Source organism: Saccopteryx bilineata, chromosome 5 (genome assembly GCF_036850765.1).
Source record: "Saccopteryx bilineata isolate mSacBil1 chromosome 5, mSacBil1_pri_phased_curated, whole genome shotgun sequence".
Lineage (NCBI taxonomy): Eukaryota > Metazoa > Chordata > Mammalia > Chiroptera > Emballonuridae > Saccopteryx > Saccopteryx bilineata.
Genome location: NC_089494.1, coordinates 26178001 through 26197130, shown reverse-complemented (window position 1 = coordinate 26197130; position 19130 = coordinate 26178001). Strand labels below are relative to the sequence as shown.

General features: G+C 38.6%; 1 protein-coding gene across 5 annotated transcripts in view; it reads left to right on the top strand.

Moving 5' to 3' along the window:
- Window positions 1–19130, top strand: part of UNC80 (unc-80 homolog, NALCN channel complex subunit) — a 213369-nt gene that overhangs the window by 9400 nt on the left and 184839 nt on the right. For all 5 annotated transcript variants that reach the window (XM_066278794.1, XM_066278792.1, XM_066278791.1 and 2 more), the window contains exons 6-7: window positions 824–897; window positions 3945–4084. In XM_066278794.1, the coding sequence (XP_066134891.1) occupies window positions 824–897; window positions 3945–4084 (214 nt within the window). The remainder of the gene's footprint in view (window positions 1–823; window positions 898–3944; window positions 4085–19130) is intronic.

Here is a 19130-nt window from a genome sequence, read left to right as displayed (position 1 = left end):
CTCTGCTTCTGGATGATAGCCACAGAGGGTTCCATTTCCCTCTGCCTGGCCCTGTGGACTCGAAATAGTATCCCACTTCGGAGGGGGAATTGAACTCAGCTTACAAGACAAGTCCAGCAGAAAAAGCAATGGCATATGTTTAACCCTCTTCACAGTCTCTTGTTTTTTTGTTTGTTTATTTTGGGTTTTTTATTAATTTATTGGTCTTTGTGAGGTTGGTAAATAAGTTTCCTCTCAGACCAGGATTCCTCACATTCAAATGCAGCATTGCCATCTTACATCCCATCGTTCTCGATCTTTAGGTAAAGATGGGTCTTTAGGTAAAGGGGCAGCTTATTGTGGTCACTAAATCACAGACCCTGGAGCCAGATAACCTGAGCTGAAACCTTTATACAAGTGTCAAATGACCATGGGCAAGTTAAACTTTCTGTGCCTTATCTTTTCATCTGAAAAATAGGTCTGATAATGTACCATACGTTATTATACGATTAATTAAAGGGTTAAATAAGTTAACATATGACATAATAGGACTTGACAGATATTAAGTACTATGTAGATGTTAAGTATTATTGTTTTTAGTATTGCCAATCTTTTAGCACCTTAACCTATTGAATCAGAGTGAATAGATGAAGAAATCTATATTGACAACCTAGAAATGCTAAGATTTTTGAAATGGTTATTTGATTTCTCTTACAACGTGTTATTAAATGTCTTCTTTTCAAGGTGATAGTGAACTGTTAAAATCTATTTTTTTATTTTAAAATAAAGCAAACTTAGGAAATAAAATGAACTTAAAATTGGTGATAGAATTTCTTCTTTTCAGCTAAGAGAAGCTCTCCTATTAACAATCAGAGTCAGACCTGTGAATCACCAAATCAGGACACAAGACAAGGAGAGGTGAGTTTGTTTTAATCATGAGAAGAAAGGGGTCAGTCATTCCTTAGAGGTAGTGTGGAATGAAGGGTAAGACGTGAGTTCTAGAATGATTCAACTTGGCTTCAGTGCTAGCTCCTCCTCTCTGAATGTGAAACTTTAAACAGCCTCAGGTTTTCTATCTATCACTGTGGAAAATAATTTTATGCACTTCCCAGAAATGTGGAAGGGGATGCTGAAACAAGTCAGTTAAACTATTGGTTTAATTCAATGGTTAGTGTGTGGTAAGTAGTGCTTTATCTCAATGGCTAGTGTGTTACATTAAATGTTAATTATCACTATTCATCCTACATTAACCAAAGTATCATCTTGTTCTCAGTCATTTATTGAATCCCCTAATGTTTGTTAGGCAGTCTTAATAGAGGTACAATACTACTGTAGCAGATGGGGAGGAGGGATTAGAAAAGTCATAAGATAGTCCTACCCTTAAGGATTCTAAAAATTAATGAAGAACCAAGAATAATACACATAAAATAGAAGATGCATAATAAAGTAGAATATAATTCAATGCAAATTTGGCATCCACTATTTGGTTTGGAAAAGAAGAAAATTAAGGCAAGAGTAGTTCAAAGCTACTGCCACTAATGTAGCATGCGTTTGGATGACCTGCTTTCAATTTCAATCCGCATTCATAAAAATAAAACTTGCTGGCTTCCATCAAAATTGGATTCTTGTAATGTCAGTGGCTGAGGCCAGACAGGTCCACATTGGATTCGGGCAGATGGTAGAGGAACTGCGGAACCAGAAAGCATTGGGCCACTCCTATTTAATAGATTCTCACAATGGCAGATAAGCAAACAGTCAGGGGACAACCTCTTCTCAGGCAGCAAGCAAATGAACAGCAAAATGATCCCTCACAGTGGTGGGCAGGCAATCCACAATCTACCATCTACCATTCGCCACCCGCCATCTGCTCTGAGCGCAAACAACCGTAACCTTACATAGACTATCCACACATGCTGCAGCCACGTGCTCACATACTAATTAAACAAAGTGCTTGCAGCTGGTAAACCAGCAAGCAAGCCTAACACAGCTGTTTTCCAGACAATACTCTTTTCAAATGATGGAGTATTACTGCTAGAAGTATCATTATCCTTTGTACCCTTCAAACTGGAAATGTTGAAGTCCTATTATATCTACTATTTGCTAATTAAATGCTAAGTACAGACACTGTGATTTATATGCTACATTTAAATATATTTAAAATGTATTTTTTTCACTTTTAACATTTTTGAAATTGAGTTTCTTTGATGATTGTTGGCTTCTTACAATCTCCTTGCCTGGTAGCTGTCTTGATATAGTTGTCATTGGTGCACAGCATGAATTTGGTCATTTCTAGCATCTGAATTTGCAGATTCAGGATCTATGGCTTTAGAAGAATATGTCAGAGGAACAGTGGGGCACTCTTTTACAAAATAACACTCTTGACATAGAGAAAGTTATCCTGTGGAAAAACATAACAACTCTGAGTTGAAATTTCTAAATGTAAAAAAATGTTAGGAATACCTACACCAATTTATGTCCCTTATATTTTCCTTTTTACATATATACATGCATGGATATATAATCAAAAGCTATTCCTATATAAGTCTGAGATAGCCCCTTTTATAAGTATGAAATAAAAAATCTTCACTGATATGAAGTATCTAGTTTTTTCTTAATCAAACATAAAATAATGGTGTATCTTATAACTGATGACATCTTATATACAATGAGACACATAAGTATCATATTTCATTCTTCTTAATCCTCTCTATTTGATTCTTTTTTTTTCCTGAGCAATCATTATTTGGCCTGACCTGTGGTGGCACAGTGGATAGAGTATTGACCTGGAACACTGAGGTTGCCAGTTTGACACCTGGGCTTGCCTAGTCAAGGCACATATGGGAGTTGATGCTTCCTGCTCCTCCCCCCCTTCTCTCTCTCTCTCTTTTTCTCTCCCTCTCTCTCTCTCCTCACTAAAAAGTAATAAATAAAATAAAAAAAATAATAAACCATATTTTGTTTTCTTTTTGTTATGTAGCTTAGATGTGCTCTTTATTCTTTATGCTTCGTGCTACCCTCTACATCCAGGTCCTCGTGATGAGATTGTAGCTTGAACCATCTAATTAAATTTTCTTCCTCTAGCCTCTCCTGCTTCATATAAATATCCATTAATGATGCCTGACTAATCTTCTTAATGCGGCATTTATTAACTCACCATTTCACAGAGGCTTATAATATGCAAGATGTCATCCTTTCATCACATCCCTTCTTTCTTAAGGCCCTATAGTGGATCCATCACAAGACCACACTCCTCTGCCCAGTTCTCTGTGCCTTCTACCACCTGCCTTTTCTTTTCTTCAGGGACCTGGATTATCCTTCTCATTAATTAAAACACCGAGTCCAATACACAGAGCATGCAGTCTTAGCCTCTGAATCTTTGCTTAGAATAAAGTCATCCTATCCAATTGAAAAAAAAAATAGATTGCTTCCGTATTTTGATGAGTAATCGAAAAACCTGAACCTTGCACTTCCATTTTCATATCTGGCTTCAATTTGATTAGCTCATCTAACCTATTGCTTGGTTTTAGCCTCATGACTCTATTTGTCCCACCTCATTATTGGCATATCTTTGATGAATTGTTGGATTGTAACTCTTCTCCTATGGATACCAGATATGGAGATGGAAAGGAAATGAATCAAGGGAGAAATGAAATAAAGTATAGGAAAGTACTTAGCCTAATGCTTAGAATGACACCAGTGCTCTCTCAAAGTCTCTTTCCCCTCGGTTAGATGAAGGCAATATTCCTTGGTCTGTGACATTATAATTAGCTATGCTACAACTTTTTAATTGCAAAAACAATGCACGAATGTCACCCCAATAAATCCAATTAAAGCAAAATAAATAAATATATAGGTGTCAGAAAACTTTTTAATAAAAAAAAAAGCAATGTATGTAAAATGATAGCTGATTCTCAAAGGTATATCTGAGGAAAAATATGTTAATCTGTTTTCTCCATCTCCAAAAGGGACTCCAGGTGGTCTGTGAAACATTGCAACCCGATTCCATCTCACCCAAGGCCACCATTTCAGGCTGTCACCGAGGAAACTCCTTTGATGGAAGTCTGTCTTCCCAAACTTCCCAGGAAAGAGGTCCATCGCATTCCAGGTACATGATGTTAAGGACAAAAATGCATCCCTGGTCACCAAAATTAAGTATGCCTTTTTAGCTATTTGTATAGCCTCTGTTCCTTAAAATGTGTATGTGCATGATGTATGTATATTCTTGGTCAAGGTATAATTACATTAGTAATTCCAGAAGTGTGCTATGAATGGCTCTCATTTAAACAAACTGAAGTGGAAGTGGGAAGACATGTCTGATTTAATGAGATGCCTGAATTAGATAATATTTTAAATATTTAAATACAAAAACTCAAATGATCCTGTCTATCAAAAGATTCTGTTGTGGGAATGTGAAAGGATCTGCTCTAATGCATGAGAATACTTTATAACAGGAACTTTTTGTATTAAAGTGTGTGCTTCTGCAGTACTCACAGGGAACTGAAAAATCTCTTCTGTGTAAACATTCCAGTTCTGCCCCTGTTAGTTGTGTGTGTACGTGGTGAATTTGCTTACAAATGCCTTCTTTAGGGAAAAGCATTGGTCTCCTTCTTCCTACTCCCTGTTGAATGATAGAAGCCTGGATTCACGAGGTTTGCCTTTGTACCCAACTAGAGTAGAAGCTCCACCCACAGGGTGAAAGACCCTGAGACCATTTGTATATCCCTATTTGCAAATGACATTACTGTCTAGTGGATATTATTATAAAAGGAGGTATTTTTAAAAAAATACTTTCATTGAAATATAATTTATAGGCCAGAAGATTCACCCATTTAAGAGTACAATTTAAACAAATATAAGCGTTTAGCAAACTTATAGAATTGTGCAACTTTCGCAGTGACCTGATCTTAGAACATTTCTACCACCCAAAAATATTTCAGTCACTCCCATTCCCACACCTTACTCTAGATAACTACTTAATGCACTTTCTGTCTCTCTAGTTGCAATCTGGACATTTCAAATAAGTGGAATCATATTGTATATGGCCTTTTGCATTTGGTTTCTTTCACTTAGCATATTTTGGAGGGTCATCCACATCATAGTATTTATAAGTAGTGTATTCCTTTTTATTACTGAATAGTATCCTACAGTATAGATATATTGCATTTTATTTATGCATTCATCAGTTGATAGATATTGGGGTTGTGCTGAGTTTTTGCTTATTACGAATAACGATGTTATGAACATTCATATACAAGTTTTGGGGGGTTATATATTTTCACCACTGTTGGGTAGATCCTAGGAATTTCAGTTCTGCTGGGTCGTATGGTAAATTTATGTTTGATTTTTAGGGAAACTGCCAAACAATTTTCCAAAATGGCTGCCCCATTTTATGTTCCCATCAAAAATGAATGAGTTCATCTTTTCTGCTTATCCTTGGCAGCCACTTCATTAGGTTTGAAGTTGGAACTGATTGTAGTTTTAATTTATATTTCCCTAATGACTAATAATATAAGTCATTATATTATTATGTTTCTTAGCAATTTGAATATAATTATGTTTCTTAGCAATTTGAATACTTCTTTAGTGAAATGTCTATTCAGATTTTTTTTGCCTAATTTAAAAAAAATTTTTTTTTTCAAATTTTATTTTATTTATTCATTTTAGAAAGGAGAGAGAGAGAAGAGAGAGACAGAGAAACAGAGAGAGATAGAAGGGGGGGAGGAGCAGGAAGCATCAACTCCCATATGTGCCTTGACCAGGCAAGCCTAGAGTTTTGAACCGGCAACCTCAGCATTTCCAGGTCGACGTTTTATCCACTGCGCCACCACAGGTCAGGCGCCTAATTTTTTTATATTATCATTTTTAACTGAATTTATTGAGGTGAGGTGATATTGGTTAATAAAATTATACAGATTTCAAGTATACAATTCTACAATACATCGTCTGTATATTGTGTTGTATGTTTATCACACAAAGTCAGGTCTTCTTTACGTATGAACTGGGTTATTCGACTTCTTCTTATTGAATTGCAAGAGTTCTTATATTTTCTGGGTAAAAGCCCTTTATCAAAAAAACAAAACAAAACAAAAAGATGATTCCCAAGTATTTTCATTCGGTGATCTTGTAACGGTCTACTTCCTTCTAGTACCAAATCGGGCTATATGGGTGCAGTGTTTTTTAAAGATTTTTTTAGAAGTGTTGAAAGCATAGATCCATATGAAGATAAATGCTTTTAAACAAAAATGAAGTAAATAGTTGTTTATCTTTGTGTTTCATTTTGAATTTCAAAAGCAAGTGAACCAGTGAAAGGATCTTTTGCTGACTGAGAATACGAATTGTTGGCAGCAACTTTAGTTATCTAAGCAGAGATAGTGTTTATTTAACATGATTTACTATACCAAGTCAATGGTGTTGATGAGTACTTAAAATCATTTTTAAGGTGAAACGAACCTGTGAAGATAACCAGTCCAATCTGATGCACTAAAAACATTTTAACCTCTTAAACACAGCAATGAAGAATTCGTTAACCTCAGATGAAGCTCACTTCATTTTTAGATAGTTGTATTTAGTGGAATTGCCTTCTTATATCTGATCAAATGTTGCTTTTCCGTAGTTTCTGTTTATTCTTATATTAGTTTTCTACTGCTGTTTAACAAATTAAACAACTTACTGGCTTAAAGCAACACAAACTTATTATTTCACAATTTCTGTATGCCAGAAATCTAGGGGCAATGTAGCTGGGTTCTTGCTTCAGGTTCTTACCAGGCTGCAATCCCTGGTGTCAGGATAGCCTGCAGTCTCATCACAGGCTTGACTGGGGAAAGATCCACTTACAGGCCCCCTCTCGTTATTGGCAGAATTCATCTCCTGGTTGCAGAACTGAGGTCCCTGTTTTATTGCTGGGTGTTGCCTGGGGGCTGCTCCAAGTTCCGAGAGGGCATGCATACTTCATTGATACAAAAAAACAAAAAAGAGTAAACAGATAAGTGAATAAAATGATTTCCAGGTTATTCTTAGATTATGAAGGCAAAACAACAGAATGAAAGGTGGGCTCTATTTCAGAGACATAAATGATAGGAAGGAGGCAGCCTCAGGAAGATCAGGGAAGAGCATTCTAGGCACAGGGCACAGCAAGTCTAAAGGCTCCAAAGGGGTAATAACTCAGTGTGCTTTAGGAATAACAAGAGGGCCACTGTGACCACAGAGTGGTGAGCTAGGGGCTAAGTTTTAGGGAATCAGAGAGGCTGTGAAGGGCCAGATCAAGTAGGAGCTAAGAAGATACGGTAAAAAGTTTGGAGATTGTTCAACATGTGAAGAAAGGCCATTGAGGCTGTCTGAGCAATGGAGTGCCTTTAACTGACTCACACTTTTTAAATACCACCCTAAATAGTTTATAAAAAATAGACTCAGGAAGCAAAAGTAGATTCAGAGACTAGTTAGGAGACTATTGCAATGGTCAGGTGAGAGGGGATATGACTTGATGAAAGTGGTAGTAATAGGGGCAGGAAAGCTGAGGTGAGGTTGGAACTGGGGTACACTGTGGGGTAGAGCTGACATGACTGAATGTGGAGAGCAAGAAAAAGAAAGGAATCAAGCATAACTCAGGCTTTTGGCTTGAGCAACTGAGTGAATGGTGATTAAATTTATGACACAAGGAAGGCTGAGGAAAAGCGTATATAAAAGTATTTTGATTTTGCCTTCTTCTATCTATCCCTAAGACCACCACCATCAAGCAAGCCTCTCATCACCTCCCGTCTAGCATACAGCAAGGGTCCACTTACGAGTCTCTTCTTATTCACTTGTGCCACCATCCAATAAGAGTGTAACATATCCGTGGAAAAAATTAGTCATGCTACTTTGACCCTTTCACTCTATTTATGACTATTCATTGTTATCAAGATAAAATTCAAAATCCCTGATATGCCCTCTAGGTCCACATCACCTGGCCGCTGTCTAATTCTCTATAATGTTGTGCCACTACCCACACCCCAAATATTAAAGTCCAGCCTTTTGTGAGGTCTTGATATGCACTAAACTTCTCCTTAGCTCTGAGATTTGTAGTATGCTAATCCATCTGCCTGGATTATTCTTCCATTTACCTTCACTTAACCAACTCCTTATCCTTCAAGACTCAATTTAAATATCATTTCCTTACTTCTTAGAGAAGCTTTGGCAGGTCAACCATGTTAAACACGGTCATAGAACTCCCTGTTTGTTCTTATGGTACAAATGGAAATCATAATTTAGATACCTATGTGATTATTTGTCAAACAGTTATTTTTCTCTCTAGACTGTAAAATCCTAAGCAGAGGGATCAATTCTTTTTTTACTCACTGTTCTACCTCTAGTGCCTGGCACATGGCCTTTCATCAGAAGGCACCTTTAACACTTCCTCTGAATATTTTCTTAGATCACCTACTTTGTTAAAAACAATATAACTTTTCACATCACAGCAAGCACTTTCCTGCCACTACAAACAAGGATCCTCCTTCCTCCGGTTTCCAGCAACACACCTCTTGCTTTTCTTAAGTCTCATCAACAGCCCCCTCAATGTTCAAGACTTCTGTTAGCAATTTGTGCAAGGCAGTGTATGCTTTTATGTTTTAACACACTCTTCAAAGTCTTTACTGCCTCTGCCAGTTGACTGATTCCAAAACCATTTCCAAAATTTAGGATTTTGTTAATACAGTTCCACAATCTGTGTTGGCTACCAATTGCTGTATGACAAATTACCCCCAATCTTGGCAGCTTAAAACAAATGAAATGTATTATTTTACACAGTTTCTGAGGATCGTAAACCCAGAAACAGCTTGTCTGAGTGGTTGTAACCCAGGGTATTTCAAGATGTTGGCCCTGGCTGCAGTCATCTTAAAGGCTTGACTGGGCCTTAGGCTCTGCCTTCTAGCTCACTTCAATGGCTGTTAACCAGAAGGTTCAGTTCTTCTCCATCTGGGTCTCTCCATAGGGCTGTTCAGGACACAGCTGGATTTCTTCAAAATACATTATCCCAGAAAGAGAAGGAGCAACAAAGATAAATGTTTTAGTGTCTTTTATAACTTAATATTCAAAGAGAAACGCCATTACTTCTGCTATATTCTATGGATCACACCAACCAACCCTGGGAAAGAATGTGTGGGGACTACATGAAGGTGTGAATACCAAGAGGGCAGGGGTCATTGCGGCCTATTTTGGAGGCTGGCTACAACCAGCGGTAATGATAACATTACCATCATTTTATATATGATAACTATTATGACTATATCTGTACATTTATTTTCACATCAATTATTAAGTATCTTCATATTCCTTCTTTACTAATTTTGTTCTGCACAAATTCCAGAAAGGGTTTTTGGGTTTTTTTGTACTTTTCTTTTTTTTTTTTTAATTTAATTTTTTTAAATTTTTCTGAAGTTGGAAAAGGGGAAGCAGTCAGACAGACTCCCGCATGCGCCCCACTGGGATCCACCCGGCATGCCTACCAGGGGGTGATGCTCTGCCCATCTGGGGCGTTGTTTTGTTGCAACCAGAGCCATTCTAGCACCTGAGGCAGAGGCCATGGAGCCATCCTCAGTGCCAGGGCCAACTTTGCTCCAATGGAGCCTTGGCTGTGGGAGGGGAAGAGAGAGACAGAGAGGAAGGAGAGGGGGAGGAGTGGAGAAGCAGATGGGCACTTCTCCTGTGTGCCCTGGCCAGGAACCGAACCCAGGACTCCTGCACGCCAGGCCGACGCTCTACCACTGAGCTAACCGGCCAGGGTTTTGTATTTTTCTTAAGTGAGAAGCAGGTAGACAGAGAGACAGACTCCTGCATGTGTCCGACCAGGATCCACCCAGCAATCCCACTAGGGGGCAATGCTCTGCTCATTGTGAGCGTTGCTCAGTTGCAACGTGAGCCTTTCTGGAGGTGGAGGACATGGAGCCGTCCTCAGTGCCAGGGCCAACTTACTCCAGTGGAGCCCTGGCTGTGGGAGGGGAAGAGAGAGCTAGAAAGAAGGCAGAAGGGGAAGGGTAGAGAAGCAGGTGGTCACTTCTCCTGTGTGCTCTGACCGGGCTACAAAAAGTTTTATTTAAGTGTAAGGAATTTCTTACCTCAAATATTATGTTTCTTTGTGACTTTTAAAAATTATTAAAAACAATGTCAGGATGAAATATTGAGATTACATAATAGGCAGGAGCTTATATTTCTTAGATTATTTTTCTCAACAATAATAAGCATTGGAAATTTGCAAATATAAATAGCAAGTAATATTTCTTTTCTTTGATAAATTTAAGTGTTAATGTTTCCAGTCTGATTTGCCTGAAAGTCATAGTCAACTATAATTTCCCAGGTTTTCTTTTTGTGGAAGGACATTGTTTTTCCCATCTTTGATATTGTCACACTTAAATATCTACATATATATGCATTCTCTGACACATATATGCACATAGTCGCTCACAGCACGTTTGTGTGGATTCTTTGTAAATTGGTGACACTTTAGGAGAATGAATTAGGGACTGACCAGGCAGTGGCACAGTGGATAGAGCATCAGACTGGGACACAGAAGACCCAGGTTTAAGCCCTGAGGTTGCCAGCTTGAGCATGGGCTCATCTGACTTGAGCATGGGCTCACCTGGTTTGTGCATGGGGTCACTGGCTTGAGCATGGAATCATAGACCTGACCCCATGGTCACTGGCTTGAGCCCAAAAGTAGCTGGCTTGAACCCAAGGTTGCTGGCTTGAGCAAAGGGTCCTTGCTTTGCTGTAGCTCCCCAGTCAAGGTACAAATGAGAAAGCAATCAATGAACAACTGAGGAGCCACAGTGAAGAATTGATGCTTCTCATTTCTCTCCCTTCCTGCCTATCTCCATCTGTTTCTCCCTCTGTCTCTCTCTATCTCAATCTCTCTCGCTAAAAAAAAAAAAAAAAAAAAAAGAATTAGGTCTGTTCCCTTCTTAGCTGCAGTGGCTGGTTGCTATGGAAATGATGCACAAGGCAGACCTTATAGATAATGCTAATGTTAATTTATCTTTATTGGAGGAGTTCATGTATTAATCAGAAATGAAAACTTAAATAACAAAGCAATGCAAATATTCTCGGAATAAAAGCTGTTTGCTCACATGAAACAAATCCAATTTCTCATCTCTTTTGCCCTGACCTTGACTGAACTGAACACGTTCTTCCCCGAACTCTGCAATCAGTGACCAGGTAGCCAGTTTGTTAAAATTAATGTGAGATTTCATCTTTAATTACCATCTACACAGACTTAATTTCTGCTTTGTTAAATGCTGCATAGGGTCAAGACTGATTTCCACAGTTCTCTGCTTCAGTAGATTATTTCCGAGTTCTTTTCTTCCTTGGATGCCCTCTAAAAGCTTCTCCAACCCTAATTTATAATAACCTGGCTTTCTGCAGCCATAGTTACTTGGAAAATAGATTGAAGCAATTCTTACCTTTTTCAATAGTATTTTGAAGTTTCTTGTTTTTTTGGTTTTGGTCACAATGTGTTATTTGTTCTAGGCATATAAAAATATATGCTAATTATAACATATAAAAATTTAAAAGGTATAAAATATTTTAAAATTTATCCATGAGGTCATCAGATAGATAAAAGCAGCATTAATTTATATCATTTAGAATAAAATTTTTACTTTTCATTTTTTTATATCAAAGGACTTACAAAATTATAGTATATTAGAGTAGAAAAGGACACTTATATCATATAATACAATAAATTTTCCTCATACCATCTTTATCCAGTTTTTTAAATTTTTGTCTCACATGTTAATTAGTTGGATAACATGAACAAAAATAACTTTTATTGATTACTTAGTGAAATGTTGACTACATCTGATAATGCTGTCCTAAATGAAATAAATATATATATTGATCATTTTAGTTTTTTATTGACTCTACAGCCCAGTAGAGCTTACATTTTAGGTCAAATGAACTAGTGTTTGAATAACACTTAAAATGAAGATTATAAATATTTGCTACAAAATGCCCTTTAACTTCATTATTGTTTCAAATGGAGTCTCTTTAAATATTAAGCAATTGAAATGTAAATTTGCTTACAAATTTTGATTATTGAAGTTACAGACAGGGTTTTAGTGTCTGATCACAGCCTTATATTGGTGGAATCTTGTTACTGTGCTGTCCGTTATCACTGAACTGATATGAACTGTTAGGAAGTGGTTACTGACTACGGAACTCAACTGGACAGTTAGTAATTACTTACATGTAAATAAATAAATTTTTGTGCTGAGAAAGACATAAATACAGTCATCTGGCACTCTCACGGACAGAACTGTCAACATATCTATCATTCCAGTTAGTGTTTCCACATGAGAATTGTTTTGGACGTTGGCTTAAAAGTACAAAGTCATGCATTACATGTCTCTCTAGGTCATTTGTGCTCTAATGTTACTAGGAGTATGTATTTTAATTTTCATTACCTAGAGATATTGTTTAAAATAAAGATTTTTTGCCTGACCTGTGGTGGCGCAATGAATAAAGTATCAACCTGGAATGCTGAGGTTGCTGGTTTGAAACCCTGGGCTTGTCTGGCCAAGGCACATAGGAGTTGATGCTTCCTGCTCCTCTCCCCCCTTCTCTCTTTCTCTTTTTCTTTCTTTCTTTTTTTTTTTTTTTTTTTGTATTTTTCTGAAGCTGGAAATGGGGAAGCAGTCAGACAGTCTCCCGCATGCGCCCGACCGGGATCCACCCGGCACGCCCACCAGGGGACGATGCTCTGCCCATCTTGGAGCATCGCTCTGCCGCAATCAGAGCCATTCTAGCACCTGAGGCAGAGGCCACAGAGCCATCCTCAGTGCCCGGGCCAACTTTGCTCCAATGGAGCCTTGGCTGCGGGAGGGGAAGAGAGAGACAGAGAGGAAGGAGAGGGGGAGGGTTGGAGAAGCAGATGGGTGCCTCTCCTGTGTGCCCTGGCCGGGAATCAAACCCGGTACTCCTGTATGCCAAGCTGACACTCTACCACTGAGCCAACCAGCCAGAGCCCCTTCTCTCTCTCTTTATCGCTCTCTCTTCTTTCCAAAATAAATAAAGTCTTAAAAAATAAAAATAAAAATAAATGAAATAAAGATTTCTGGGTTCTATTCCCCACAAGTCTGTTTAATAAATCCAGAGTCTTCATTTTAAACAATCTTGTCCTCCCTGTCCCCCTTGGCGTTCTCATGGAAGTAATCCATTGGCATCTCATTACATGGAACACTACTCTAGGGATTTGATATAGTTTATGGAACTCCTCAGTCTAAATTACTAGCCAGAACTATTTGGGGGCACTGAGGTGCAGGGCAGAAAGTAAAGGGTAAAGACAGCTAGGACAATGGGGGATAAATAATTCTGTTGAATTACTAATATCTGCCTGAATCACAGCAGCTTATTTATTCAAGAAAACAAAGTGTTCACAGGCTCTCATAATAAGTCAGGTGATTGTCACAAATACTGGAGGAACCTAAAATTACCCAGCAGGTAGCCAGCCAGCCTCAGACTTTGTCTTTTCTTTCTAAATCCAAGAGTATATTATTATTATTTTTTTAAATCCTGTTTTCCAGATATAAAACACGGGCTGAAAGGAGTCAGTTCATCCATTTTTTATTTATTTATTCATTTTTTTTTAGAGAGGAGAGAGAGATAGAGAGATAGAGAGAGAGGAGAGAAAGAGAAGGGGGGAGGAGCAGGAAGCATCAACTCCCATATGTGCCTTGACCAGGCAAGCCCAGGGTTTCGAACCGGCAACCTCAGCATTTCCAGGTTGACGCTTTATCCATTGCACCATCACAGGTCAGGCCAGTTCATCCATTTTTAAAAGTGGGGTGGGCGTGGGTAGGTGGCAGTGAGGAGTGGTAAAGGCCACTTACGGAATTGGTAGAAATGAGAATCAAGGTTATTTTCCTTCAAACTGGGATTCAGGATATAATCAGTCAGGAAACAAGTCCACACTTGGGTAATTTGTGAAGAGATTAAAACTCATGAGCAAAGGAACATCCCAAAGGGAGTCACTCACACATCTTTGTGTCTTTCCACAAAGCCAGGTTTATTGGGGTAGACCTCTCCAGTAAGGTAATAGAATTACCTACAGATTACACACAGAGAAAGAGAGCTTACGCTGTAAGCAGAATGAGCCTCCGGCATCAAGCCTGGACACTAGCAGTGTTCATAAGTGGATCAGTAAGTGTCAGTCTCAAGCCAGGCAGCTACATACAGTGACAGTACACGTGGATGGAGTGGGAGTCCAGGTACTCTAAACATTACCTGTGGTACAGCCAAGCTCCAGCACTGGGTGGTCAGAACTCTGAGTTCTTACAGTCCACAAGAGATGGAGGTCCCAATTATATCAGTGTCCAGATGGAGTTTTAACCCAAGAGTTCAGACTTGTGGTTTGGGCGTTTTGGGCCTCTCATAGGGACATTCCCATTCCACCCCACTACATCAGTCTAACAGAGCACTTGACATAACTGTCATGGCTGACAGTGACCCATATTGGATTCTCAAAGGTGTTCAAAAAGTCCACTGTGCTTTGACTCTACACAGCTTGTTTACAAAGGTTTGGACAGAACTAGTACAATTTGCTAAGAATCAGGTATAGGGCCTGAGGGAGGCATACCAGCTTAAAGCCTGAAGGAGCAAAGGAAGGAAGCAGTTGTGGAGAACTCTATGGAGAGAGTGATTAGGAAGAGCTGTGACCATCCGTGGTCACAGTTCTTGTCAGCCCTAGATCACAGTGCCATCCTTGGAAAAATCTCTGGGAAGTTGGAGCCTTGTGAAAAAATTCCTGGTCCTTCTGCCTTTCACTCTCCTCTGGGAACCTCCTTTTGCCAGCTTCAACCAGCAGCCAGACGCAGGGGACCCCCAGGGAGAGTCTGCAGGGCAAATTTTCCAGGACAAGGAGGTGGAGAAGGGTAGAGAGTGAATGGAGTCAGGGAGCAGGGGTTGGAGGCAAATAAAAGATATCCTGCCCAGGATGGGAAACTTGATTTTGAATCTAGCCCTTATGCTTCTTATGAAAACTCAACAATGCACAAAATTCTAAGACTCAGCCTTTTTATTAAAATGATTACATAATGAAAAGTTAGAGAATAAAATACTGTGAAAAAACAGGCATAACATCATCAGGAAATAATGAGACAGATTTGTATAAAAGTATATATATATAGTATATAAAAATAATTCAGTGTGATAATTTTTATCTTATTAGTGTATTTATTCAGTATTTATTTTTTTAATTAAATTTAATGCAGTGACATTGATAAATCAGGGTACATATGTTGAGAGAAAACATCTCCAGATTATTTTGACATTTGATTTTGCTGTATACCCCTCCCCCAAAGTCAAATTGTCTTCTGTCACCTTCTATCTGGTTTTCTTTGTGCCCCTCCCCTCCCCCAACCCCTCTCTCCTTCCTCCCCCCTTCCCCCCACCTCCGTTGCCATCCATTTTGTTCATGTCTCTGAGTCTCATTTTTATGTCCCATCTATGTATGGATTCATATAGTTCTTAGTTTTTTTCTGATTTACTTATTTCACTCCATATAATGTTATCAAGGTCCATCCATGTTATTGTAAATGATCCAATGTCATCATTTCTTATGGCTGAGTAGTATTCCATAGTATATATGTACCAAAGCTTTTTAATCCACTTGTCCTCTGACAGACACTTCGGCTGTTTCCAGATCTTCGCTATTGTGAACAATGCTGCCACAAACATGGGGGTGCATTTCTCCTTTTGGAGCTGTTCTATGGTGTTCTTGGGGTATAATCCTAAAAGTGGGATAGCTGGGTCAAAAGGCAGTTCGATTTTTAGTTTTTTGAGGAATCTCCATACTGTTTTCCACAGTGGCTGCGCCAGTCTGCATTCCCACCAGCAGTGCAGGAGGGTTCCCTTTTCTCCACATCCTCGCCAGCACTAATTCTGTGTTTTGTTGATGAGCGCCATTCTGGCTGGTGTGAGGTGATATCTCATTGTGGTTTTAATTTGCATTTCTCTAATGATTAGTGATGTTGAGCATTTTTTCATATGCCTATTGGCCATCTGTATGTCCTCTTTGGAGAAGTGTGTATTCATTTCTTTTGCCCATTTTTTTTTTCATTTTTCTGAAGCTGAAAACAGGGAGAGACAGTCAGACAGACTCCCGCATGCGCCCGACCGGGATCCACCCGGAACGCCCACCAGGGGCGACGCTCTGCCCACCAGGGGGCGATGCTCTACCCATCCTGGGCGTCGCCATGTTGCGACCAGAGCCACTCTAGCGCCTGGGGCAGAGGCCACAGAGCCATCCCCAGCGCCCGGGCCATCTTTGCTCCAATGGAGCCTTGGCTGCGGGAGGGGAAGAGAGAGACAGAAAGGGAAAGCGCGGCGGAGGGGTGGAGAAGCAAATGGGCGCTTCTCCTGTGTGCCCTGGCCAGGAATCGAACCCGGGTCCTCCGCACGCTAGGCCGATGCTCTACCGCTGAGCCAACCGGCCAGGGCTTTGCCCAGTTTTTGATTGGATTGTTTGTCTTCCTGGTGTTGAGATTTACAAGTTCTTTATAAATTTTGGTTATTAACCCCTTATCAGACGTATTGTCAAATATGTTCTCCCATTGTGTAGTTTGTCTTTTTATTCTGTTCTTGTTGTCTTTAGCTGTGCAAAAGCTTTTTAGTTTGATATAGTCTCATTTGTTTATCCTGTCTTTTATTTCACTTCCCCGTGGAGATAAATCAGCAAATAGATTGCTCTGAGAGATGTCGGAGAGCTTACTGCCTATGTTTTCTTCTAAGATGCTTATGGTTTCACGGCCTACATTTAAGTCTTTTATCCATTTTGAGTTTATTTTTGTGAGTGGTGTAAGCTGGTGATCTAGTTTCATTTTTTTGCAGATAGCTATCCAATTTTCCCAACACCATTTGTTAAAGAGGCTGTCTTTACTCCATTGTATTTCCTTACCTCCTTTGTCAAATATCAGTTGTCCATAGAACTGTGGGTTTATTTCTGGGTTCTCTGTTCTGTTCCATTGATCTATATGCCTGTTCTTATGCCAGTACCAGGCTATTTTGATTACAATGGCCTTGTAGTATAACTTGATATCAGGAAGTGTGATACCTCCCACTTTATTCTTCTTTTTTAAGATTGCTAAGGCTATTTGTGTTCTCTTTTGGTTCCATATAAATTTTTGGAATATGTGATCTATATCTTTGAAGTATGTCATTAGTATTTTAATTGGTATTGCATTGAATTTATAGATTGCTTTGGGTAATATTGACATTTTAATGATGTTTATTCCTCCTAAACATGAGCACAGTATATGCTTCCACTTGTTTGTATCTTCCTTGATTTCTTTTATCAATGCTTTGTAATTTTCCGAGTACAAGTTTTTAGTACTTTTGGTTAAGTTTACTCCTAGGTACTTTATTTTTTTGGTTGTAATTGTGAAGGGGATTGTTTCCTTAATTTCTCTTTCTGACTGTTCATTGTTGGTGTATAAAAATGCCTCTGATTTCTGAGTATTGATTTTATATCCTGCCACTTTGCTGAATTCATTTATCAGGTCTAGTAGTTTTCTGATTGAGACTTTAGGGTTTTCTATATACAATATCATATCATCTGCAAATAATGATAGTTTTACTCCTTCTTTTCCAATTTGAATGCCTTTTATTTCTTCTTCTTGTCTGATTGCTGTGGCTAGGACTTCCAGGACTATGTTAAATAAGAGTGGTGAAAGGGGGAACCCCTGCCTTGTTCCTGATCTTAAGGGGATTGCTTTTAATTTTTTCCCATTGAGTATGACATTGGCTGTGGGTTTCTCATAGATGGCTTTTATCATGTTGAGGTATGTTCCGTGTATTCCCACTTTGCTGAGAGTTTTGATCATGAATGGGTGCTGGATTTTATCAAATGCTTTTTCTGCATCTATTGAAATTATCATATGGTTATTCTCCTTCTTTTGTTTATGTGATGAATCACATTGATTGATTTAAAAATATTGTACCAGCCTTGTCTCCCCAGAATAAATCCCACTTGATCATGCTGTATGATTTTTTCCATATATTGTTGGATCCGGTTTGCTAATATTTTGTTGAGGATTTTAGCATTTATATTCATCAGAGATATTGGCCTATAATTTTCTTTCTTTGTGTTGTCTTTGCCTGGTTTTGGAATCAGAATTATGCTCGCCTCATAAAAGGACCTTGGAAGTCTTCCTTCCTCTTGAATTTTTTGAAATAATTCGAGAAGGATAGGAGTTAGTTCTTCTTTGAATATTTGGTAGAATTCGGTTGTGAAGCAATCAGGCCCCGGACTTCTCTTTGTTTTTTGATAACTGTTTTGATCTCATTTGGTATAATTGGTCTGTTTAGGTTTTCTGATTCTTCCAGATTGATTTTTGGAAGATTGTATGTTTCAAGGAATTTGTCCATTTCATCTAGGTTGTCTAGTTTTTTGGCATACAGTTCTTCATAGTATTTTCTTACAATATTTTGTATTTCTGTTGTGTCAGTTGTTATTTCTCCACTCTCCTTTCTAATTTTATTTATTTGAATCATCTCTCTCTTTTTCTTGGTGAGTCTAGTTAAAGGTTCATCAATCTTGTTTACCTTTTCAAAGAACCAGCTCCTAGTTTCATTGATCCTCTGTATTGTTTCTTTAGCCTCTATGTCATTTATTTCTGCTCTGATCTTTATTATTTCCTTCCTTCTACTACATTTGGGCTTTACTTGCTGTTCTTTTTCTAGTTCTTTTAGATGCAGGGTTAAGTTGTTTATTTGAGCTTTTTCTAGCTTCTGAAAGTGTGCTTGTAGTGCTATGAACTTCCCTCTCAGTACTGCTTTTGCTGTGTCCCATAAATTTTGAGTTGTTGTATGCTCATTGTCATTCATTTCTAGGAATTTTTTTATTTCTTCTTTGATCTCATTTTTAATCCATTCATTATTTAACAACCTGCTATTTAGTTTCCATGTGTTTGAGAATTTTTTACTTTTTCTGTTGTGGTTCATTTCTAGTTTCATGCCGTTGTGATTGGAGAAAGGGCTTGATATGATTTCAATCTTCTTAAATTTGTTGAGACCACTTTTGTGCCCTAACATGTGGTCTGTCCTAGAGAATGTACCATGAGCACTTGAAAAGAATGTATATTCTGCTGCTTTAGGGTGAAAGGTTCTGAAGATATCTATTAAATCGA